This window comes from Callorhinchus milii, unplaced genomic scaffold (genome assembly GCF_018977255.1).
Source record: "Callorhinchus milii isolate IMCB2004 unplaced genomic scaffold, IMCB_Cmil_1.0 Scaffold16, whole genome shotgun sequence".
Lineage (NCBI taxonomy): Eukaryota > Metazoa > Chordata > Chondrichthyes > Chimaeriformes > Callorhinchidae > Callorhinchus > Callorhinchus milii.
This window is the reverse complement of record NW_024704757.1, coordinates 143,714-169,769: the sequence shown is the minus strand read 5'-3', so window position 1 is coordinate 169,769 and position 26,056 is coordinate 143,714. Positions and strand designations below refer to the sequence as shown.

At 45.1% G+C, this 26,056-nt stretch overlaps 1 protein-coding gene across 2 annotated transcripts in view; it reads right to left on the bottom strand.

Annotated features, from left to right (window-relative positions):
* LOC103189891 (Na(+)/H(+) exchange regulatory cofactor NHE-RF2) overlaps window positions 1-26,056 on the bottom strand; it is a 65,793-nt gene that overhangs the window by 15,691 nt on the left and 24,046 nt on the right. The window contains exon 3 of one of the 2 annotated variants that reach the window (XM_042340969.1): window positions 2,757-2,936. The exons of the other annotated variant lie outside the window; for it this stretch is intronic. Within the exon in view, the coding sequence (XP_042196903.1) occupies window positions 2,757-2,936 (180 nt within the window). The remainder of the gene's footprint in view (window positions 1-2,756; window positions 2,937-26,056) is intronic. 2 annotated transcript variants of the gene reach the window in all.

Here is a 26,056-nt window from a genome sequence, read left to right as displayed (position 1 = left end):
TGCGCACAGCAATGTCCCACAAACAGTCGTAGATTGAAAATGACCAATTTATTATTGTTTTTTTTTGGAGGGATTATTATTAGGCTCTGTGTGGAGTAAGGAAACTTGCCCAAGGTTTCGCCCTCTGCCTGGAATTGAACTCAGGTCTCTCGCTTGCAAAGCGAGTGCTCTAACCACTGAGCTACAGGACTCCACTTTTGCGAGGAAGGGCAGGTTAGAGATAGGGCAGTAGTGGCTGGGGCTTGAGGGAAGATTTCTTTAGGAGGGGGGTGATGACAGCAGTCTTAAGGGAGGCAGGGACTGATCAGGAGGAAAGGGATTGCTTGATAACGTCAGCCAGTAGTGGGCAGAGGAGTCGGAGCTGGGTGCCCAGCAAGTTGGTGGGGAGGGGGTTGAGGCAGCAGGTGGTGGGTTTCATGGAGGTGATGGTGGGTGAGAGGGAGGAGCGAGAGATGGGGAGGAAGGAATGTAGAATGGGGGTGGTGGTAGGAGCAGATGATGGGGAGGGTGAGGGGGACAGAGAGGGCATTGTGGTGGGTGACAAGGTGCAGGTGGATGAGGCTGCCTGGTGGATGTTGTGAATTTTAGATGAAAAGAAGTCCAAGACCTCCTCACACTTGGCATTTGATATGAAGATTGAGGAGGCCTGAGGGGGGCACGGAGGAGGTAGTGGGTGGTGGAAAAAAGGTGGTGCATCCCTGCGCAAACTGACAAACAGACAATCTTAAATTAATTGGAAGTACTAAAAGATTTGTTAACAATGGAGACTGTACAGAACAAAGATAGATATCTAGCTAGGACCAGCATACTGCTCAGACTTTGTCTTGCAGTGTAAGACCATGTCTACGCTTCCAAATCTCATTGGCCAATGTTTCTTTTGGCCTTTCCTTTGCCTCAAATCGATGGATCTGTTTCATCCCAGTTTATAAGAAAGCAAATGGATATATAGATCCCGGTAGGGCACAGGCACAAGGAAGAAATGTTTGTGCAAAACATTGGTAACGCTGCAGTTGAAGAACTGAGTCTACTTTTGGGTACCTCACAATACACACAAGACATCACCTCCATGGAGACGATACATAGAATCAGAGAATTATACAGCACAGAAGGAGGTCATTCGGCCCATCATGTCTGTGCCGGCTCTTTGAAAAGAGCTTCCAAATCAACCCCACTCCCCTGCTCTCTCCCCATAGGTCTGCAAACTTGTCCTCCCCATATAAATATCTACTTCTCTCTTAAAGGTTATCAAATTGGTTTCCACCAGCCTTTCAGGCAATGCATTCCAGATCCCAACAACTCGCTGTGTGAAAACATTTTGTATTACCGACCCACCCGTCAGTGGGAATAATTTCTCCTTGTTCACCCTATTGAATCCCCTCATCATTTTGAGAACTTCTATTAAGTCTCCTCTTAACCTTCTCTGCTCCAAGGAGAATAATCCGAGCTTCTCCAGCCTCTCCTGATAACTGAAGTCCTGGTACCATCCAGTCAATCTCCTTTGCACCCTCTCCAATGCCTTGACATCCTTCCTTAAGTGTGGGGCCCAGAACTGAACCCAGTCTCTCGCTGAGGCCTAACCAGTGTTTTATATAAAGGTTCATCAAAACTTCCTGACGTCTGTATCCTATGCTCCTATTTATAAAGCCTAGTGACCCGTATGCTTTTTTAACAGCGTTATCTGTTAGCTGCAGGGCCTCGAAATCCCAGGTAAACTGAGCGGGACGCACGGAAGGTAAGCACAATGAGTGCCCTCCGCCCTCTGTGCCATCTCCAGCCCCCCCCCCCAACCTCTGCAGGCTGACAATGTCCTACTAAACCCACCGCCTCCTGTCCCAGCGTGCACATCTTGGCTGCCGTCCCCGACCCGAGCTGGCTCTCCCTCAAAATGCCCCCCCTCCCTGCAACTCTCCCGCTCTGTTCTGCTCTCTCTCTGCCCTCCCCGCCTCCTATCTCTGCTTGACCCTCCCACTGCCTCCCTCTGCTCCAGCCTGGGAATCCTCCGCCAGGCTCATCGCGGCACTTGGCGCTGGCTGTCCAGCAGCAGCCACACTGACTGCCCCATTCCCCACTACTGCCACAAGCTACCCCCGACCTGACCCTGGGGACTAACCTCTCCTCCCTCATCCACATCCCTATCCTCCCTGCCAACCAACCCACTACTCCCTCCCATCCCACACATCCCTCTGCCAACTGTCCACTCTACACTGGACTTCAAAATATCCGTTTCATCTCCAACAAGACCCTGGCCATCAATGATCTCAATCTCGATGAGAACATTGACATCATAGCAATCACAGAAACCTGGATCACCCCAGGTGACACCTTCTTCCTCATTGAGGCCACATCACCCGGCTAAACCTACCACCATGCCCCACGCCCCAACTGTCGTGGCGGTGGTGTAGCCCTCATATCCAGAGCATCCCTATCTCCCTACTCCACCGGCTCGTTCCGCTCTTTCAAACACCTTACCCTGTGCCATCCCTCTCACCTCTCTCTGAAAATTCTCTTACTTTACCACATCCCAACATCCTTTCCCACCTTCATCTCTGACATCTCCACCCTCCTCGCTTCCCTCTGCCCCGACCACCTCATCATCCTCGGCGATTTCAACCTCCACTTCACCCCCTCCGGCTCCATCTCCTCAGACTTCTCCTCTCTCCTCTCCCTCCACATCCACTCTGGTACTCTCCAAAGTGGAGATTTGCCAAGGACGAAAGCTATACAATGAGCCAGCGTTGAGAAATGGCTTCCATTACCTCCACAACTCTGTCCTGAGCACGCAGACCCGCCTTAGCTGCTTGGGAATCAAGATCCACTGATCGGACGTATTGTCCGGGCTTTGCTTTGTCGCTGTGAAGGTTAAAACCATAGCCATTTGGGCCTTTCATCATGCAACAGAGACGAGGGCAGTACTGGCTGGTTTGTCCATTCAGCTCCTGAAAGAGAATGAGCAATGGAAGTTTAGTAATCCATTGGTAATCAGAAACAGTAAATTTAGTAATTTAGTAAATTTAGTAAATCAAGAATTTATGATTCAGTATTCAAATGCAGGTGGAATCAATCCAGAGTGAATTCAAGAGCTTTATAAGCAGGAAGCTACACCTTGCACTTGAGATCAAAGTAACTATCAGCGGTTTTAACTCCAAGGAAGTGGATATTGCAATTCAACGTGTAAACTTTCTTTATAAATCACATTAGTCATATCTATGACATATGACACTAATAGTAACTAAACAGTGTACTCATACAATGCATTCATTTCTGCAACCCGTACATGTTTGACTTGCCCTCCCAATTGGGACTTTATGTTGTATGGCTAAGTGCTCCGACATGCAGTGCGATGTGAAGGGAGCTATATAAATACAAGTAGTTGTTGTTGAGGACATGTGGATGGTGAAGAGTGAAAGGATGTGTGTTGTTGTTGAGGACACTTTCTCATTCATGAGCCAGACTGCTGGCCAACTCTCAACCGTGTTTGGCATACAGAGACCTGCCTTGCTTGGTAGGCCAAGCTCTCAAAGCCAGCTCAACCAACAGAGAAGCCACTTATCTCCTCTCCCGGGAGTTTTTTTTTAACTGCATTAATCATTCAAAGAGGTGAATGGAGTAAAATTTGCAGTGTTTCTTAACTCGTTCCTTATGCTGATTCGCAGAAGGAACAGGTATCATTGCAAATTTGTTCCTGTTGCTTACTGTGCCAACACCCTTAAGCAATAGACGCCTGTAGTCAGTGCCTCTGCCTCTACACAGCCATGCCGAGTTGACAAAATTAATTAAGGAGCATGGACACTAATTATTTAACAGAAATGAATTTGTGGTGTTTCTCCACACCTATTCATTGTGCTAATTAGACTGCAAAGTTGAACTCACAATGTTAACAAGGTGCCTATACTCATTGGTCACTGATTCGTCTCAAGATGCCAGACAAATTCAACGTGTAAATTCAATTCGCAACAATTATCTGAAACCCACTGTTAAATTTACTGTTTTATACAATTCTATGATTGGATAAATTTACTGTTTGGCTAGAATATATGTAATAGTCAATTAAAGTTTCAGACACCCAGCACACAGCAACGAGACAAGTGATTACAGTAAAACAATGTGATCTTCAGCTGGGCTGCAGCTTTATTCTTCTTCACATCCAACAGTTTGCAGTTATATATCACTTGTCACACAGGAGAAAGTCTCACAGAGTGAAAGCAGAGTGGAGGTTACCGAAGGCGAGGTTAAAGAGATGAGCTTTGAAGAAAGGTTTTGAAAGCAAAATGTCACGACTATGCATTTGTGGGTGATTGCTATAACCAATTTGCACACAGCTATGTCCCAGAAACTGCAAGACCAATTTTAATCATTTATCAAGACACAGAGAAAAACTCTCTTCTCTTTCCAAATAGTGCCACAAGATCTTTAATGGGCAGTAGCTCAGTTTAAAATCTGATCCAAAGGACGGCACCTCAAAAAGTGCAGTGTGTGTCCAACCGTCCTCTTGAGAGTCAGCCCAGAGGATTCATTCTTTCAAACATTAAGAGTGACATATGTGTGGTTATTACGGAGATTTTAAGATCTGGGCACTGGTTGGGACGCTCTGGCATTTGGTTTTAAAATCGTTTCCAATGGACTTCTGGATTAAAAATAACTTCAAACCCGTAAGATATAAACCCATAGGAGAGGACCTGGGTTTCATTCCCAGTCAGAGCAAAACCGTAGGCAAGTTTCCTTACTCCACAAATCCGCCTTTGTTTACCTAGCGTAAGTAGGAATCGGGTTGCTAGTCTATTGGTGGATCGCTTTCTGAGGGTAATAATCCCTTTTAAAAAAATCTGGTCACTCAATCCACAACTGTTTGTGGGACACTGCTGTGCGCAATTGCCTGCCGCCTTTCGCCCACAAAAGTATACAGTTGATGTACTTTACTGTATACTCTGCGAAGCGTTTTGAATTGATAAGGTGCTACATCAAATAATAATAATCCTTGCATTTGATATAGCGCTTTTCACGTCTTCTAGATGTCCCAAAGCGCTTCACAGAATATACTGCAAAGTGAATTGACTGTATATTTGTGGGCGAACGCGGCAGCCAATTGCGCACAGCAATGTCCCACAAACAGCCGTGCATTGAAAATGACCAATTTATTATTGTTTTTGTTTTGAAGGATTATTATTAGGCTCTGTGTGGAGTAAGGAAACTTGCCCAAGGTTTCGCCCTGCCTGGAAATGCAACAAATATTATCATATAAAAAACAACAAGATTACATTTGTATAGCACCTTTCACGTCAGGAGGACATCCCAAGGCACTGGACAGAGTACAGCATTTCAGCCCCGAGCTGGGGTCAGGGAGGGAAAAGGGAGGGAGGGGAAGGGAGATGACCGATGGCCTGGTCCAGAAGGTTTTGAGGCGGGACTTGAAGGAGGCTAAGGAGGGGGCGAGGCGGAGTGACTGAGGGATGGAATTCCAGAGTTGGGGGCAGAGTGGCTGAAGGCTCTCCTGCCAATGGTGGGGTGGGTGAGTCGGGGGACATGGAGCAGCCAGAGCCGGCTGAGCGAGGAGAGCGGGTGGGTTGTAGGGGGTTAGGAAGTCGCAGAAGTAGGGTGGAGTGAGGCCATGGAGGGCTTTGTAGGTGAGGACCAGCATCTTGAACTGGATCCTCTGAAGGATAGGGAACCAATGGGGGGATGGGGTCACGGAGTTTGGTGCGGGAGAGGACACGGGCTGCAGAATTCTGGATTATCTGCAGTCTGTGGAGTGAGGAGTCGGGAAGGCCGACAAGCAGGGCATTTGCATAGTCGAGCCTGGAGGTGATGAAGGCAAGGACAAGAGTTTCAGCGGCCTGAAGGGTGAGGTAGTGGTGGAGTCGGGCGATGTCACGGAGGTGTGGGAAGTTCAGAGCGGGTCATGGCTTGAATGTGGGGGAGAAAAGACAGTTGAGGGTTGAACAAGACACCTCGGTTCCTGACTGGCTGGTGAGTTGGTGAGTTGTAGTGTGCAACCATGGAGGTCGATGGTGCCAGAGCCTGAGGTGCGGAGGCGCTGGCGTGAGCCAATCAGGAGGGCCTCAGTCTTGTTCACATTCAACTGTAGGAAATTTGCCCTCATCCAGGACTTGATGTCCGACAGACAGTCTGTCAGGACAGCAGTGGTCCTGGAGTTGAGGGTGGGGGCAGAAAGATAGAGTTGGGTGTCATCCGAATTCATATGGAAGTTGACCCCATGTCTGCGGATGATGTCACCAAGGGGGAACATGTAGATAGTAAAGAGGAGACGAGGACAGAGCCCTGGGGGACACCAGACGTGACAGTGCGGGGGCTGGAGGAGAAACTGTTAGAGGTAACAAAATGGAGATGGTAAGAGAGATAGGATTCGAACCAGGCAAGGGCTGGTCCGCAAAGATTAAGTAAAGAGGAGAGGCAGTGTATGAGGATGGAGTGGTTGACAGTGTCGAAGGCAGCAGAGAGGTCGAGGAGGACAAGGAGGCAGAGGGAGCCCTGATCACAGATGTTCAGAATATCAAAAATGGCTATAAACACTGGTAAGAGCACCCAATGTAATACAGGACTTATCTTTAGCTTATATCCCCAGTAGCTGGTACATTAGCAAGCTAACCTAGCAACTGAGACTTCATACCAGCCAGGTTACTGTGCTAAGGGGCAGGCTCACTTTCATTGCCGAGCAGGTCTCTTGTGACAGGTCATTGGACCATGAGATATTACGTTTCTATTTTCCACAAATGAACTTGAGCCAACTATGAGCTGGATCTCTCATCTCTATTGGCTCAAACCCTCAAAACACAGCATCTGATCCAGGAGCAAACTCTCTAGAGAAGTTTAACACATCACAGGTATGATGTTGTGCCACAATATGTTCATAAAACAGGACATCCCCACAAGTGTGTGGCTGGCAGGAGCCTATTGACCTACCAGACACAGGTGAATTATACCATGGTAAATTCCAATTAAAATATTGGTTTGTTAATGGCTCCTTATAGTAAAGCTCTGAGCCAGAAAGTGCATTGGAAATGCACCTCTCCCTATCTGTCCAGCCCTGATTATTCTGTTACATCAGGTCTCTGCAGCCAAGTCCCTGCTCTCTGTATCATCACTGACTGGAAAAGAAAAGCGTGAAATGAAAAGTCTAAGTTTGCAGAGTGTGTAGATTTTAACAGTAATAATCCCTGCATTTAATATCTTGCCTATAACATTGAAACGTCTTAAATCGCTGCACAGGTAATTGCTGTGAAGTGTAGTGACTGCGTATTTGAAGGCAGACACAGCACTCAATTTGCACTGCAACATAATAATATTCCTTGCATTCGAGACATCTCAAAGCATTTCACAAAATATACTGTAAAGTGAATTGACTGTACATTTGTGGGTGAAACATCCTGCAAAGACGCATTAAGCAAATGACTAATTTTATCTGGAAAATTGTTGGGCAGGACACCAGGAGAAATTCCCTTCCCCTTACAGCCAATCGTCCCATCCCTTAATTTTGCTCTTCTGTACATACATGCACATACATCTCAGCTCATTTTGGGTCATTTTGGCAATCTATGTAGTGTTTGTGTGTGTGTGGGGGGGGCGATTTCACCTTTATTTATGTAGTCAATTTTCTTTCAAGAACTGCAGAAATCCAACTTCAACATTAAGACAATTCAACAATTCGTCAAATTCTAGGTGCTCTAAGATACTGCATAAATAATCCTGTAGAGTATTGGTTAGAGTACTCGCCTCGCATGCGAGAGGACTCAGGTTTGATTCCCATATGGGGCAAAACGTTGTGCAAATTTCCTTACTCCACATGCCTCGTTTTAACCTAGCAGTGAGAAGGAATTCAATTGTTAGTCGAATGGAGGATTGCATTTCTGGGGGTAATAACCCCTTCAAAAATTAATAATAATAATTTGGTCATTCAATCCACAACTGTTTCTGGGACACTGCTGTGCCATGTTTCACTCACAAAATAGACAGTCAATTAGCTATACAGTATATTCTGTGAAGTGCTTTGAGACATCTCGAAGACGTGTTAAGACTCTATAGCAAATCCAAGGATTATTATTATAATAAATAGAGTAAATCTAGACCCATTTTCTCCCCAGCTTTGTAATTAGGTGGTGTTTAATCTGTGAATTTGAACAGAATCCAGTCTCATAGTTTAGCCTTTCCTATTTTGGATGTTGCCTGCTTTTTGATACCCATCTATTGTACATTAATTAGAAAGTAAAGATTTTTTTTTAAAAATCAGCATAATGAAATCTTGGGCAGCTAAATTGGCAAAATCTTGACCAAAATACTGTATACACGTTTGATTCAATTGTTAAATTTCCCAATCTAAGGAAATCATTGAGATGTGAAAACAGCCACGAAAACATTCCTTTGTGTGAGCGGATCTGCATTACACAATTATGTTTGCACCCAGTCAGTCGTTCCAGGTCTGCACACAGGTTTTCATTACAGGACATAATGATCTATCTGAGAAGCACACCCACAAATTGCCAGCTCAGCTACCTTCCTTTCTCCTGTCAGGTCAGATACAGAGCAGTTGCAGTAATGAGCCTATCCCATTTCCCCCTGTACCTGTATTGCCAGGGAAATATAGCAGAATTCAGTCAGAACTCTAGGACAGCCTCTGCCTTCAACGCAGACTGCTCCACAGTAGAACTTTGAGCTCGTAGACTAGGCTGCACCTCCAGTAAATCCTGCGAAACGCTTTGAGAAGTCTTGTCATTGTGATAATACACATCAACATTATATCAAATGCAACAATTATGAAATTACCGGATTCATATCCATCCCTCTCCCATAGAACTATATTGTCTTCTTCCTCAAGTATGCAATTTCTACATGAAATCAATAATCAATAGCAAAACAGACCCAATTGACAGCTGGTTCCTAATTTGTAACTTCTCTGAGTGCTTACATAGGGTACAAAAGAAAAATTGTCCACACAATCTGCCATGCTAATGAACGCAGCCACCAACAGCTGTAACCTGACTGTGGCTTTGTCCTGTATTTATAGATTACTGCAACCTAGGGTTTGGGGGATTTGAAGCAGATGTGAGTTTTGGATTCAGTGCAGGAATGTATGAAGGGTTGCGCTCCTAGCCTACTTTACAGATCACTTATTATTAGAAAATGCTTAACACGGAGCTGGATATTCTTTTTAAACAACGCGACAACTTGCATTTTATATCAAACCTCCTGGATGTCTCGAAACGTTTCGCACAAACCGTCAGCTGCACTGGTGCCCATTGATTACTCCCTTCTCGTGTCAAAGCATCTCACCTGGAATTACTATCAAGTGTTGCAACTGATTTTCTGGCTGCTATTGCGATCAGGAGAGGTCAATTTGTCCTCTTTCTCTAACCAAAGCACCGAAGCCCATGCAGTTACCCTGGCTGAGACCAACTAACGAAAGCAAAGAAACCCATGATGGCCACTGACTGAATAAACTAGCTTAGCCATCTGAAGAGCGCAATATAGGGCTAGTTTAACGTAGAGTACCTCTAACAGCAGCAACAACAACATCACATGTGAAAGGGCCTATACAGATGTAATTTTATGCACAGAAAACCTTACCGTAACTACTGAATTGTCAGGTTGAGATCAGGAGGTCTCCTCTGTGTAATGCTGACTCAAGACGCAATGTGAATGATGTGCCAATGCTGAATACAAAATGGCACGAAATTCCACTTACTGTTGAGAGGGCTCTGAGATGCTTCCCTACGGAAGGGCACTATATAAATGCAAGTTGTTGTTGTTGTTGTTGATGTTCATGAGAAGAGAGCCCTGTCATTTTCTTATTAGGAGTTGGCGCGGTCAAAGCCACTTCAATTAGCAGCGAGAGGAATATGTTCTCACTTTTGCTGCAATAGTCATGAGAACATCGATGCCCAACTGAACAAGAATTTATATTTTCCAGTCAAACCTTTTCAAGCAACCACTTCCATTCAGAAACCAACCTCTGTTAACGATCACTCTGGAACAGCTTAGTTTTCAGACCAACGATTCCTTATTTAAGATCACCTTTATATAATGCCACTTTGGCCCAGTTCCCAAGGCAAAAAACTCTTGCGTTGGTAGAACGTCGCTAAAAGCTTCACAGACACAGACATGTTCCTTCGCTGGCCCACTGGCTTTGTACCAGGCTGGAGCAGCCTAGTGTAGCATTAGACTATTACTTTCCTCTCCTGTATAGCTTACCCATCCCCTTTCCATTCCATTTCAAGCCATTTCTTCTTTCAGAATTATACTACCAGGGGGTAAAAGAGAGGCCTGGAGAAAGCAGATTCCTTCATGTCTATGTAAAATAGGTCAACCTGCACCATCACAGTGAAATTCACATGGTGGCTTCTGTGTAACCTAATCTGTGAGCTCCTGCAACCCAGCCTGTTTATGGGAGGGAGACTCAAAGTGCATTTAAAATACTAGGATGTAACAAGATATTTTGGATTCCACACAGAAAATTCATAAACAGCATTATTGTTATTTCAATTACAAGGATTATTATGTGAACATACTGTACACAGAAAGCCACCATAACACTATTCTATACAGGACTCCCTTACTTGTAAGACGGATAGCGTATGGATCCTGATATCATGGGCTTACTTTGCTCAGGTACCGATCAATTGGTAATCAAGAGAGCAGCTGGCTGGCTTTCTGCACTCAATGGGAGACTCGTCCCAATGTCAGCACTGGTGAAGTTATGAACCTATAGGCTCTGATCAGCAGTAGCTGTATTAAGCGCTCGTTTATCATGTTGTCAACCTGGTGCAGTGGTGCCCTCGCCTTTGAATCAGAAGGTTGTAGGTTCAAGTCCCCCGTTGGGACTTGGAATCACATCTTCCAAGCTGACTCTCCAATGTAGTGCTGGCGGGGTTGCATTGTCAGAGGTGCCATCCTTCAGATGAGATGATAAACCCAAGATCCCATCTACCTGTTCAGGTAGATGTTAAAGATCCCACGGCACTATTCGGAAAGAGAAGGAAGTTTCTCACTCCTAGTGTCCTCAAATCCCCCAAATAAAATTGGTGACTCACTCCATCGTTGAGACACTGTTGTGCGCCAATTGGCTGCCCCGTTTTGCCCACAAAATACACAGTCATTCCACTAGAGTATATTCTGTGAAGCGCTTTGTAATGTCTCAATAACGTGATAAGGCTCTATATCAAATGCAAGAATTATCATTATTATAATGTGGACTGTCATGGGTTGCTCATACATGGACTCGAGGAACGAACTTGGCTGCAACATCCCCCAATGTTGAAGAGCTTCCCAAGTATTGTGGTCAGGGCTTATCCATAAAGTGAACTAGCAGATGGTCAATAGCCAATCCCCGGGACTGGGATGTCTGAAGAAAACAACCCCAGTTGCAGTAGTGAAAAAAGGAGGGAGTCAAACACTTTCTGGAGAGGAACACAGGCACTGGAGTGGGTTATTCAGCCCCCAGAGCCTGTTCCTCAGTGTGCGCGTGTTTGGGTATTGCTGGAGTTTAACCAGTTAAAAACCGTGAAGTTTGACAAAGCGAACATAGTCTGGTAAGTTTCCCACTGCTGGTCCAGCTTAGGACCACCCTTTGGCCTTGCAGGGTTAATAAGAGCCCTCCCAAAGAAGAACGAGCATCAGCACATGTGAAGTTGCAGTGGTGAAACGTAAACAAAGAATTAGACATCAAATAGAATGAAGGTCCATAAAGGGTCAGCCTTCGACTTTTTTCAAATTTTGTGAAGTCCGTCACAACAAACTGAGCCAGAGGAATGCAACACAATTGAACAAAAACTTAAGCTCCTGCTAACAGAAGGTTGAAAGTATTTTGCCACACATCCGGTTAATAATAATAATAATAATAATCCTTGCATTTGATATAGCGCTTTTCACGTCGGGAGGACGTCCCAAAGCACTTCACAGAACACACTGTAAAGTGAATTGACTGTATATTTGTGGGCGAACGCGGCAGCCAATTGCGCACAGCAATGTCCCACAAACAGTCGTAGATTGAAAATGACCAATTTATTATTGTTTTTGTTTTTGGAGGATTATTATTAGGCTCTGTGTGGAGTAAAGAAACTTGCCCAAGGTTTCGCCCTGACTGGAATTGAACTCAGGTCTCTCGCTTGCAAAGCGAGTGCTCTAACCGCTGAGCTACAGGACTCCTGTGTTAGGGGGGAAATGAATCTCGTCAGTCTCCGGGGGAAAGCTGCAGAGAGATGCTAAGAAAGGGGACGGGTAGTGCAGAAATCCCCTGAGAGTGTGGCATTAACAAACTGGTTTTCTGTACTGAATACCGGTCAGGGTGATGGCACCTCTGGGGAGAGGAGTCAAAACCCAATGGATGCACAGAGGGGGAATAGGGAAGAGTGTTAATACAATTGTCATTGGGGACACAACACTAAAAGGAGTAGACAGACGTTTCTGCAACCAAGACATGACTCTCGCATTGTACATTGCCTTCCTGGTATCAGGGTTGAAGACATCACGGAACGGGTGCAAAACGTTCCACAGTGGGGAGGGGAACAACGAGAAGTCATGGTTCATGTTGGGATCCATGACTTAGGGAAAAAAAGGGCTGAGATCTTACAAGGAGAGTATCAGTAGCGAGGGAAAAAGGAAAAAGCTAAAGAGTAGAGCCTCAAGGATGGTAATCTCTGGATTACTCCCAGTGCCTTGTGCAAGTGAGTCTCAAAAGAGCTGAATCAAACACATTTCTCTAGCACGGCTGGAGAAATGGTGCAAAAAGGAGAACTTCAGGTCCCTGGAACATAGCAACCAGTTCTGGGGCAGATGGGACATGTACAAGGAGGATGGGTTACACCTGAAAAGGGCTGGGAACAATGTCCTCACAGGGAGGTTAACTAGTGCTGTGGGGAAGGGAATGAGGATGTAGCATCAGACAGGAGAAAAAATTATATAAGAACATAAGAAATGCTAGGCGAGAAAAGACCAAGGTCCATCTAGTTCGCTTTCCACCTTCCTGGCGGTCGCATGCACACATATCTTAAATTACCTATGCACTATATCCACTACCTTGTACCTATGTTACATAGAGGGCTGGGAGAGACGAATAGAATACAATAAGGAGTAATCCAGAAAAAGGAGGGATTAGACGGGGGAGAAATGAAGAACAGATTAAGTTAACCTTGGAGTGTATGCGCATAAATGCACGGAGTGTGGTAAATAAGGTTGGTGAGCTGCGGCTTGAGTAGCCACATGGGGTTATGATGTAGTGGCAATAACAGAGACTTCGATCAAACAACAACAACAACAACAAAATGACATTTATAGAGTGCCTTTCACGTCGGGAGGACATCCCAAAGCACTGAACAGTCAGATGTCGAGGCCCAAGCATGGGGGAGGGGTGGTGTAGGGGTGAGGGAAGGCAGAGAGGCGGGAGGGAGACCAAAGGCACAGTCGAAGAGAAGGGTCTTGAGACCGGCCTTGAAGGAGGCGAGGGAGGAAGCGAGGCGAAGGGACTGTAGGATGGAGTTCCAGAGTGTGGGGGCAGAGAGGCTGAAAGCCTGACCACCGAAGGTAGGGTGGGTCGGGCGGGAGACATGGAGCAGGCCAGAGGAGCGGGCAGGTTGGTAGGGAGTCAGCAGGTCAGAGAGATAGGAGGAGGAAAGGCCATGGATGGCCTTAAAGGTGAGGATGAGGATCTCAAACTCGATCCTCTGAGGGATGGGGAGCCAGTGGAGTCAGGTGAGGGTGGGAGTGATGGGGTCACGGAGCCTGGTGCGTGAGAGTACACGAGCTGCAGAGTTTTGGATGATCTGCAGATTGTGAAGGGAAGAGTTGGGAAGGTCGATGAGGATGGAGTTCACATAATCAAGCCTTGAGGTGACAAATGTGTGGGTGAGGGTTTGGGCAGCCTGAGGGGTGAGGCAGTGGCGGAGTCTGGCAATGTTGCAGAGATGGTAGGCAGTGCCAGTCATGGCGCGGATGTGGGGGAGAAAGGACAGTTCAGAACAAGGGCAGGAATGGGAGCTGAATATTCCTGGCTACAATATATTCAGGAGGGATTGGGAAGGGAAAAAAGCAGGATGGGGTGGGGGTTGGTGTGGGAGGGGGGGTGGCTGGGGTTATGGCAATATTAATTAAAGACACGGTTATGGCTCTAGAAAGGGACGATGTACAAGAGGGACCAAAAACAGAATCTATTTGGGTAGAGCGAAGGAGCTGTTACTCTGTTCGGTGTGTACTATAGACCACCAAATAGTGGGAAGGAGACAGATAAGCAAATCTGCAGCAGATTTCAGAAAGATGCAAAACAATGGAGTGGTGATAATGGGGGACTTCAACTATCCTAACATAGACTGGCAAAATAACAGTGCACAGGGCAAAGAGGGGGAAGGATTCCTGAAATATGTGCAGGATAACTTTCTGGATCAGTACGTTTCCAGCCCAATGAGGAAGGAAGCAGCGCTGGAATCTAGTTCTGGGGAACGAAGTGGGGCAAGTGGGCAGGTTTCAGCATCTGGACAACAGTGACCACAACATCAGTAGGTTTAGAGTACTTATGGAAAGGGACAAAGAGCAATCAAAGGTGAAGATACTCATCTGGAAGAGGATTAATTTCAGTGAGTTAAAAAGGGATCTAGTTTCCAGCTGGACTAGAAAGAAAGATTGGCAGGTAAAACAGCTAACGAGCAATGGGAAACCTTCAAAGAGGAGACAGTTTGGGGATGGAACAAATACATTCCCACAAAGGGGAAAGGAGGGCATCCAAACCTCCCTGAATGAGTAAGGAAATTGGGATTAAAATAAAACAAAAAAAGGCTTACGATAAATGTCAGGTCCAAAATACCAAAGATAATCGAATAGAATATAGAAAGTACAGAGGAGAACTAAAAAAGGAAATAAGAGAGGAAAAGAAACTATATGAGAAAAGATTAGTGGGTAACACAAAAGGGAACCATAAAAGATAGTCAATAAAAGGTATTTTATAAGCATATAAAAAATAAAAGCTTAGTCAAAGGTTGGGTGGGGCCAATTAGGAACCAAAGAGGAAATCTTCTTGTGGAGGCAGAGGGCATGGCTGACGTACTGAATGAGGACTTTGCATCTGTCTTCAGAAAAAAAAATGCAGTCAATGCCACAGAATCGGAGGAGAGGGAAGAGAAATTGGATAGAATAAGAATAAACTGAGAGGAGGCACTAAAAAGGTTGACGGTGCTCAAGGTAGATAAGTCACCGGGTCCGGACAGATGCATCTTAGGTTACTGATGGATGAAAGGGCTAGGGCCACAATCCTCCAATCCTCCTTGGACATCGGGGTGGTGCCAGAGGATTGGAGGGTCGCAAATATTACTCCCCTGTACAAAAAGGGGCAGAAGGATAAACCCGGGAACGCCAGGCCAGTCAGCCTAACGTTTATATTGGGGAAACTTCTAGAGACTATAATCTGGAACAAAATAAATTTCCACTTAGAAAAATATGGGTCAATAAAAGATAGTCAACATGGGTTTGTTAAACCCAATCGGGTCCGACAACCTGATAAAGAGTTTTTTGATGAAGTAATGCAGAGGGTGGATGAAGGTAGTGCAGTTGATGTAGTTTATATGGATTTTCAAAAGGTGTTTGATAAAATGCCACATAAGAGTCTTGTAAGAAAAATAGAAGCTCACGGTATTAAAGGGACAGTGGCAGCGGATACAGAACTGAAAGGGAGACAGAGAGCATAGTGGTGGGGAATGGTTGTTTTCTGACTGGAGGGAGATGTGCAGCGGTGTCCCCCAGGGATCAGTATTGGGATCTCTTGTGTTTTTGATCTCTATAAATGACCTGGACTTGGGTATAGGGAGTGCAATTTCCAAGTTTGCAGATGATACTAAGCTGGAAACATAGTAAACCGTGAGGAGGATAGTAACAGACTGCAAATGGACACAGACAGACGGGTAACATGGGCAGACACGTGGCAGATGGAGTTTAATGTGGAGAAATGTGAAGTGATGCATTTGGGGATGAAGAATGAGGAGAGGCAATATACGCTGATGGTACAGTCTTAAAGGGAGTGAAGGGACAGAGAGACCTGGGGATCATATAGTAAATCTGTGAAGGTGGCCGGACAGGCAGATACAGCTGTTAAAAAAGCATTTGGGATACTTGGTTTTATTATTACTATTAAAATAAAATAAAAAATAATAATCCTTGCATTTGATATAGCGCTTTTCACGTCTTCTAGACGTCTCAAAGTGCTTCACAGAATATACTGTAAAGTGAATTCACTGTAAATTTGTGGCGAAATGTGCACAGCAGCGACCCACAAAATGTCATGGATTGAAGTGACCAATTGTATTATTGTTTGTTTTTCTTGAGGAATTATTATCAGGCGTGTGGAGTAAGGAAACTTGCCCAAGGTTTCCCTCTGTCGGGAATTGAACCCAGGTCTCTCTTGCGAGGTGAGCACTCTATTCAAAGAGCTACAGGACTCCTCCTATATGGTAAATAGAAGCATAGAATACAAAAGTCAGGAAGTTTTGATGAACCTTTATATAAAACACTGGTTAGGCCTCAGCGAGAGACTGTGTTCAGTTCTGGGCCCCACACTTTAGGAAGGATGTCAAGGCATTGGAGAGGGTGTGAAGGAGATTGACCAGAATGGTACCAGGAATGAGGGACTTCAGTTATCAGGAGAGGCTGGAGAAACTGGGATTATTCTCCTTGGAGCAGAGAAGGTTAAGAGGAGACTTAATAGAAGTTCTCAAAATGATGAGGGGATTCAATAGGGTGAACAAGGAGAAATTATTCCCACTGACGGGTGGGTCGGTAATACAAAATGTTTTCACACAGCGAGTTGTTGGGATCTGGAATGCATTGCCTGAAAGGCTGGTGGAAGCCGATTCAATAACAACTTTTAAGAGAGAAGTAGATAATTATTTGAGGAGGACAAGTTTGCAGGGCTATGGGGAGAGAGCGGGGAGTGGGGTTGAATTGGAAGCTCTTTTCAACAGACAGGATGAGCCGAATGGCCTCTTTCTGTGCTGTCGAATTCTATGATTGGCCCCTGTCACAGATCTGCTGCCCAGTATCAGTGAGTCAAGGATATCAGAGCCTATAACCTATCCGCATTTTAAGTCAGGGAGTCCTGTATAGAAGGGTATTTTAGCAGGGTTACCCCATAGAGTATGTTCCGCCTCACCCCCTCTTTAGCTCCTTCAAGTCCCGCCTCAAGACCCTCCTCCTTGACCATGCCATCGGCCACCCCCTTTCCCCTCCACTCCCTTCTCACCCCCTGACCCCAGCTCGGGTCTGAAATGCTGTCACTGTCTGACGTGAAAGGCGTTATACAAATGTAATCTTGTTGTTGTTGTTGCTCATATAATAATCCTTGCGTTTGAAATAGCAATAATGCTGTTTATTATGACTTTTCTATATGCAGGGCTGCCTGATTGACCATCAGGAAACAAGCATTAACAAGCAGCTGCAGAGTAAAGTAACACGTGGGCGCTAGCACGGGAACAAACACTCACGGTGTGTGGAGCCACATACCTATACAAAGCAAAGCTCGGCTCTCCTCGTGGTCGTTAACTAATGGTCATCATCTGGTACATACTGATGTGTACAGGAGTACTGTACAGTCAGGGTTGGTTTCATGTTCCCTTACTAATGTAGTATTGTGCTGCCAGTTGTCATCGTTATGTGCGATAGTTATGTTTGATCCCATTGTTGTGTTGCTTATATGCAGGGGAGCCTAGGGTTGCTAGGTTTTAATAAAGACCTGTTGTTTCCAACGAATGTGTCCTCGAGTCTCTGTAGTATTGTAGACAAGAAAAGGAGTAAGCACTTCGGAGGGTAGTTGTCAACATCGGAGGTCTACCAGTGCAGCAGGCTCCGATTAGACATTCCAGTTACCGGGCATTGGGGTTAACTGGGAATACCTGCTGTGTGTGACTCTGACTGGTCAAGTCACCTTTGAAATGGGGACTGACACGGACAGGGTTAGAAGTGAAGCAGAGGCCACTTAGTACGAAAGCGTTAATAAAATTTGCACGTACATCAAGGGGTGAGAACCATCGTAGAATGCAAAATATCTTGTTACAAACTACTATTTTAAATGCACTTAGATTTCTTGGAACAATGAAAACACTCATTGTTTTTGATCTCGCTGTAACTCTCTACCTCCCTGGCACTCTGTCCTGGCACATCTGGCACTCTCCAGCCATTTCACTTGAGCTCGGCCATTGTTCTGAACGTGTTCCAGGAATTCCATTGCTCTAGAGGACAGGTTCATTACCCCGGAACAAGGAAATGCAAATCCAACAGCTGACTGGTAACGTCTGTTGACAGGCGTTAAGCAAGCGGATAATAAGTGGACAGGACAGAATGTAAACCCAAGACGCAGGAACAAGACAATTCTGTCCAGAGTCTAAAGAAATGCAGGTTTCCTTGACTCTTAAGGTGACGTGCTTGGCAACAATGTCAAACCTCAAGTCAATCCTCTGCGGCAGTGTTGGTAGACTGGTTACTGAGCCAGGTGTGTCCACCGCAGTATTCCAGGGCTCTGCGGATGACAGACTAGGCAGCCAAGCTCATCAGCGGGACTTGGAGGAGCAGACTAGGAAACACTGGGATCCTTCACTCAGCTCCCTTAACTAACCTTGCAATTAATAATAATCCCTCCAAAAACAAAATAATAATAAATTGGTCATTTTCAATCCATGACTGTTTGTGGGACATTGCTGTGCGCAATTGGCTGCCCACAAATATACAGTCAATTCACTTTACAGGATATTCTGTGAAGCGCTTTGAGACTTCTAGAAGACGTGAAAAGTGCTATATCAAATGCAAGGATTATTTATTATTAAGTCAACCTTGCAAGCCAAAGCCCAAATGGGTTGGGTGGTCCTAACTGGACAAACAAATGCTAGACAGCACGCTCAATGGCAAGCTATGTGGATTTAGCTGGTTAAACTCCAGCAACAACAAAATTATATTTGTATTGCGCCTTTCACGTTGGGAGGACATCAGTTACCCCAACTCATACTCTGGGATCCGCAAGCCTTGCCTGCACCAAATATTCTACGGAATTAGGTAAGCATCGTGCGTCCCTCCAGAGAGAAAGTGCACAATCCATTTCAGACTCAGGGAAAATTTCTGTGTATAAATGGCATGCATACGTGGATCTCTCAGGGTGGTTTGGATACTCTTAAGCATGGTGATAGATATCCACATTTGTCAAGATACCCGGTTGCCCAACAATGAAGATAGGGCTAAGACTATTCAAGATGATTCCTCCCACCTCAGAACAGGGCAGCAAGGTGCAGGATTGGTTACAGTTACATTGCCATTGGGTTTGGACAGATGCCGTTTATATTTGTTGGCTGGCTGAAAAACAGAAACATTCAGCCGGCGTGCCAGAACAAGGGCAGATGCTGCAAAGAAATGTTCTTTTGTTTCTTGATTCAAACACAGATTTAAACCCAGAGCATTGCACATCATGCTGAAACCTTCCCCTTAAATCACTTAAAGGAGCAGTAACAGGGACTGCTTTCAGTGCTATGATTTGCTCCTAAACTTCCCTGAGATAAAACAAAAATCAGAAATAATTTTATGCAAATAATATTAGTTTTGCTGAGATCATTAGCTCACAGATCAAGCCTGGGCCTTGGGCAGTGCCTTTACCAACCCGGTTAATGCAGCACTCCGAGATGCTATCCTGTTTGAACCGCGCTACATAGATGCAAGTTGTTGAATTATTGGAAACTCGAAGCCAGGCTTCTTTTAAACAAGGTCACTAGGGTTAACCCTAAAGCCATCAACCTACAAAGCCACAAGTCCATGGCATTTTTCATGTGCATGTAAACAGGCAGTCAGGACTTCACTTTAACGTCTCATTCGAAGACAACAATGCAGCCCAGCCCAAGCACAGCCTTGCAATGAAATGTTTGCCTAGAATCAATTCAAAGTTCCAATATGGGGCTTGAACTCACAACTTTCTGACTCTGAGGCAAGAATGCTACCAACTGAAGCAGGCTTTAAACATTTGAGCTAACAGTCGAGCATGAACCACCTTGCTGAACATGTATTGTCAGGAATGCCTTACTTCAGATGAAACAGTGCAACTGTGACAGTTTTTCAGGCAGACAGTAAAGATCCTATTTCAAAATCGCAGGGTGTTTCTCATGGTGTACCTGGCTATTATTCCTCTAAATTGATTGCCCATTCACTCTGTTGCTGTTTGTGGGACCTTACTGCACAAAAATAGCTGCAGGATTTGCCTACAAAACACGCAGAATCACCACTGATCCACAATCAATCTGTTTGAAACAAAAGTAGGAAAAAAACTAGCATCTCTGCTAGATTCCAGCTTCAAGACCAAGACAAATTTCAGTACCTTCCCGAATTCTGCGCCACCTTAAAAAAAGACTAGAATGTTTTTTCTGGCTAAGCCCGCTGGAATGTCGGTGCTGGGATCTGTTACCAGAGTCTTTGTACAAACTGTTGAGCGTCACTGAAGCCTCCCAGCCAGCCAGGCTGAGCAGCGCGCTGGAGATGGATGCAGTTAAGATATAGGATTTCAGTTCCAAACAATAAAAAACGTTCAGCATAGAAAAACAGCTAAATCATAGAATCATACAACACAGAAGGAGGCCATTCGGCCCAACGTGTCTGTGCCGGCTCTTTGAAAAGAGCTTCCAAATCAATCCCACTCCCCCGGGCTCTCCCCATAGCCCTGATCAACCCCACTCCCCTGCACTCTCCCCATAGCCCTGATCAATCCCACTCCCCCGGGCTCTCCCCATAGCCCTGCAAAACTGCCCTCCCCAAATAATTATCTACTTCTCTCTTAAATGTTGTTATCGACTCGGCTTCCACTACCCTTCCACCACTCCTGGAAAGAGTGTGTCCAACAAAAAAATTTGGATGGGGGGAGGGGAAAATGTTTTATTTTAAATATTCACGAATGGCTCTGATGGGTTTACTGAAGTCCAGGTCATTGGCCATTTTCTACTATTAATACGCCAGACAGGCAAAAACATGAGCTACAACTAATTGCACCAATCTCTACCACTAAGCAGTTTAAAGCCACAAACGTTTCATACATTAAAATAACTCAGCATTTTCAGGTGGTTTTAAACGTCCAGGAAAAGTCTCCCTTTGTGCACCTGAGAATTTTGCTTGCCAATTCAATACCAGTCACAGAATGGATTAAATTGCATACAGCACTATAAATTATGCACGCCCACAAGGTGGCAGCTTTTCAAGAGGCACAAAGCAAGTCCTCAGGTAATTCAAGGCCCTGCTCCTCAGTACCATGGCACAACAAAAAGGCCTGTGGTCCACATGGGAAGGAATAATGGTTTTAACATTGAAAACGGTAAAACGTTTGCTAAATTGAATAATCTTTACATTTGATATTGTGCTTTTCATGTCGTGAAGTGTAGCGGCTGTGTATATATATTGAAGGCAAACACTGCAGCCAATTTGCACAGGAAAGTCCCACAAATGCCCATGAAGTTTACAAAATTTACAAACAATATACAGTACGGAAACAGTTCGTGCTGATATTTATAATCCATACGAGTCTTCAACCATTCCTTTACTTCCTCCCATTAGCCTCTATTTCTCTCTCCCTCACATGAAGATCTAGTAAATTTATCTGGAGAAGTGCTACTGGGGAGAAACTCACTTCTCTTTCCAAACAGTGTGTGGAATCTTTAAGATCAATGACAACAACAACAATTTCCACGACTCGCAGGGTAGCATCTCAGAGCACTTAACAGAGGCGGAGCCTGACTCCAAGCTGGAGGGAGGTGGCTGTAAGCACGGTCGAAGAGGAAGGTTTTCAGGTGGGACTTGAGAAGGGGGAGAGAGGGGGCAAGGCGGAGGGATTGAGAGGGAGTGTTCCAGAGTTTTGGGGCGTAGTGGCTTAAAGCGCAACCTCTGATGGTGGGGCGAAGGGTGCCGGGGCCAGTCGAGCGGAGGTGCCAGATTAGGGAGTGAAGAGATTGGAGAGGGAGGGAGGTGCCAGAGAGTGAAGGGATTTGAACACAAAAGTGAGGACCTTGAAGTCGATCCGTTCAGTGATGGGGAGCCAGTGGAGCCTGGGCCAGAACTGACAAGACGTAGGTATGGAGTTTGGTCCGGGTCAGTATGCAGGCGGCAGAGTTCTGAATGAGCTGGATCTTTTGAATAGTGGAGCTGGGGAGATCGGTGAGGAGTGCATTGGAGTAATCCAGGCAGGAGGTGACAAATGCATGCATGAGGGCAGATGAGAATTGAACAGGCAAACCTGAACAGACAGACGAGAACTCAATGCAACATCTCATCTGAAGATCGGCACCTCTAACGATACCACACCCCCACACCTCCCCAGCACCACATCACACACCTGGACTGATACCATCAGTGATTCTTATAACAAATAGACATGTATACGCAGCAAAAATGGTAATCAGGAAAGGTTAAAATAAGCCAAAGGTCTTTTTATGCAAATCATCTTGTGCTTTGTGTGTGTGTGTGGGGGGGGGCCCGGGGAGGAAGGGGAATCTCCCTCCAGTTCTAAATTAGTCCAATTACATGAATACCTCAATTACAGTATAAACACAGGTAGGCTGTAAACCAGCTGATCCAGCTCCTTATAACACCAGGAAATGGAGTAAGTACCCAATGCAAGTCAATAATTATCATCTCAAATATTTGAGTGATTTCTGTTGCCTCATAATTATTAGCCTACACATTATCTTAGCTAACAGGGCAAGATGTGCTCCACAGCGGACTCGGCACATCTGACAGTGGTTACTGCTCCTCCTCCACCCCTACCCAGGAGACCTTTCTTCTAATTGTATTTGCATCACATTCTGCTCAGTGTTGCCAGGTTGTCAGCCCAGCTCACTGAGCCACCATGAATTAGTTGGCACTGAGCTTAATCGAGATAGATATATACTCTCCTCATCCCACAGAACTTTTCATATTTACAGAATACAATTAGAAAATTGATCTGTCCGCTCCCTCTGCTCAGCCTGCTCTATGTCCCCCGCACAGCCTGCCCCACCATCGACAGTCAGGCCTTCAGCCTCTCTGCCCCACCCTTTGGAACTCCATATCACAGTCCCTTTGCCTTGCTCCCTCCCTTGCCTCCTTCAAGGCACATCTCAAGACCCTCCTCTTCGACCGTGCCTTCGGTCTACCTCCTACCCCTACCCTCCTGGCCTCCACCTCTCCCAACACCCTGTTCGGGTCCAAATCCCTGATTGTCTAGCGCCTTGGGATGTCCTTCCGATGTGAAAGGCGCCTATACAAATGTAATTTATTATTGTAAAACCACACAAAATGCACTAAAATAGTGTCTATTTTGCAGCGCGTGCGAACCATGTGTGAACATAGGTGTATTGTGTGCAATGTCGCAACTTATGGGTCTCTGGGGAATTGTCGCTGCCATTGATCAGGTAATTAACCACCAAAGAAAATGATTGGTTGTTAATGACACAAATAATTCTTTTTCATTGGTGTTTTTTCCAAGATGATGACCCATGTGGAAGGTGCTATATAAATGCAAGTTGTTCTAGTTGGTTAACGTGTAATTTAAGACACCTATAATTCCATCTAGACATGGTTTACACATGGCACATTATACATCTGAGAGCCCAATGCTGAACCAGTGAGACACATGAACGCCTTACAGTACAATTTATATTTATATAGCGCCTTTCACGTTGGGAGGGATGTCTCAAAGTGCTTCACACTGCTGGCTGAGCGCCTGAGCTGGGGGTTGGGAGCTGAAGAGAGGGGTTGGGATGAGAAGGATGAAAGAGCAGTGAGACAGACAAATCTTGAGGTGGGTAAAATCATGGGACTTCGGATGGGAGAAGACTACTTCACTGTGTGGCTCACAGGTTAAAGAGCGAGTCTGTGTGGGAGCTTATACTGAGGAGGAGGGGTTGGGGTGGTCACTGCCCAAAGTCTAATGGACACGATCGACCAGGAGAAGGTTAAATAAAACCATAAGCGTAGAGACAATTGGAGTCAGTATAACCATCCTCATTCCCATGAACATAAGTGAAACATCAGCTTCAAATCAAGATTACTGCACTGATGAGCGTGTGGAGGAGCTAGTTTAAAGACTATATGAAGGGGAGGATGGCTAAGCGGACGGAAGTACATAGTCAGGAGTATCACAGCAAGGTAGCGAGAGAGTGATCAATTGCAGACCATTGTGTCTGCGCTGATGCTTGAACCCACTGGAACTCTCTACCCTAAACCCATTATCCTGCTCTATCCCCATTGTGGCTATACTGGTGCAGATCTTAAAGTGTAGTGACGGTGTATTTGTAGGTGAACAGGCGGCAGCCAATGTGCACACAGCAAGTTATGAAGTGGATGACCAATTTTACCTGGAGGATTACTGGCCAGGACACTGGGAGAAACTCCTTTCTCTTTTCAAATTTTGAATAGTAATAATAATAATCCTTGAATTTAATATAGCGCTTTATCACGTGATTAAGACATCTCAAAGTGCTTCACAGAATATACTGTAAAGTAGCTTGATTGCATATTTTTTGGGCAAAACGGAACAGCCAATTGCACACAGCAGTGTCCTACAAATAGTCAAATGAAGAGGGAGAGAGGGGAGGAATATTGCTACGGTATCTAACGTCCACTTGAACAGGCACACACAAGGCCTCAGTTTAATGTCTCATTAAAAGACAGGACCTCCGGTACTGCTGCGCTAGTCCTGTAGTTCAGTGGTTAGAGAACTCGCCTTGCAAGCGATATTGAAGAGGATAGGACCAAGGATAGAGCCCTGAGGATCGCCGCATGAGACAGTGCGGGGGCTAGAGGAGAAGCTGTTTGTCGAGATGAAGTGGAGATGGTATGATAGGTAGGATCTGAACCATCAAAGGCAGAACCATGAAGAGTGAGGTGAAAGGAGAGGCGGTGGAGGAGGATAGGGTCGTCACAGTATCGAAGGCAGCAGAGAGGTCAAGGTCCTGATGTGAGTCTTAAACACACAACCTTCTAATTTAGAGGCTAGAGTGCTACCAACTGAGCCAGGCTGACATCTAAATTGTCCTATTTGTAGAACGTGGTAATAATAGCTTTGAAAGGGAATTACACAAATATCTGAAAAGGAAAAACTAAAAGATTATTCCTGGGAATTGGACTGAATGGATAGCTGCAACAACAAGTTGTATTTATATAGCAGCCTCAGGCAGGTTAGAGTCCCAGAGCGTTTAATACTGATAGCTCTGCCCAATAGAGACAAGATTCTATGAATCATCTCCAAACAATTACAACCAACTCTCCTCTTGCCAGTTCAATGGAAAACATCAATATGCTGTAAGACCGAGTCAATAAACAGAAGAGTTAAGTGAGAGACTTGCCAATAAGAATTAGGACGGCAATGAGCCAGGGCAGAGTCTGACATTAAAGGTCGGTTTAATGTATTCCTCAATTTTTTTAAATTTGTTTCTAATGTGTAAAATGTACAAAATGTTGATTTACTATCAACAACAAATAAAAAATTGAGGAAGAACCTGAAAGGACATCCTCTGCTGAAAACAAGCAAAGCCAGCCTGAGTTTAAGTGAAGTTCAAGTGAAAGACCCTGAGAATGAATCTTGCATTCAATCTCTCTCAAGAGACCTTGTGCAAGCTTTGCTTATAGAGAGAGACAAGAATTACAGCATTTATCACATCAAAACGACTCAAAGCATTTGGCAATAATTTCTGACACATGGAACGACTGTTTTTGTAGGCTGAGGATCCAGCCATTTTACACACAGCATTTTGAGATATCCTCCCTCGAAAGGCAGTATATCAAATGCAAGGACTGATGTTATTACAATTTGATCCTACTCACAGCCACAAAACGAAAAAATAATTATCTGGAGGATTTTTGTCCAGGACAACAGGAGAAAATCTTTTCGACTTTGAGTAGTGTTGCAGGATCTTTACTGGTTAAACGTCCACCTAAACAGGCCGAAGGGGCCAAGGTTTACTGTCTCATCTGAAGGACAGCACTTTCGACATAGGGTTCCCCATCCCCCCCACCCCCCAGACTGTGCTGAAGCATCAGCTTGAACTAAAAATTGTTTTTCAGTGTCGGAATCTCTCTGTCA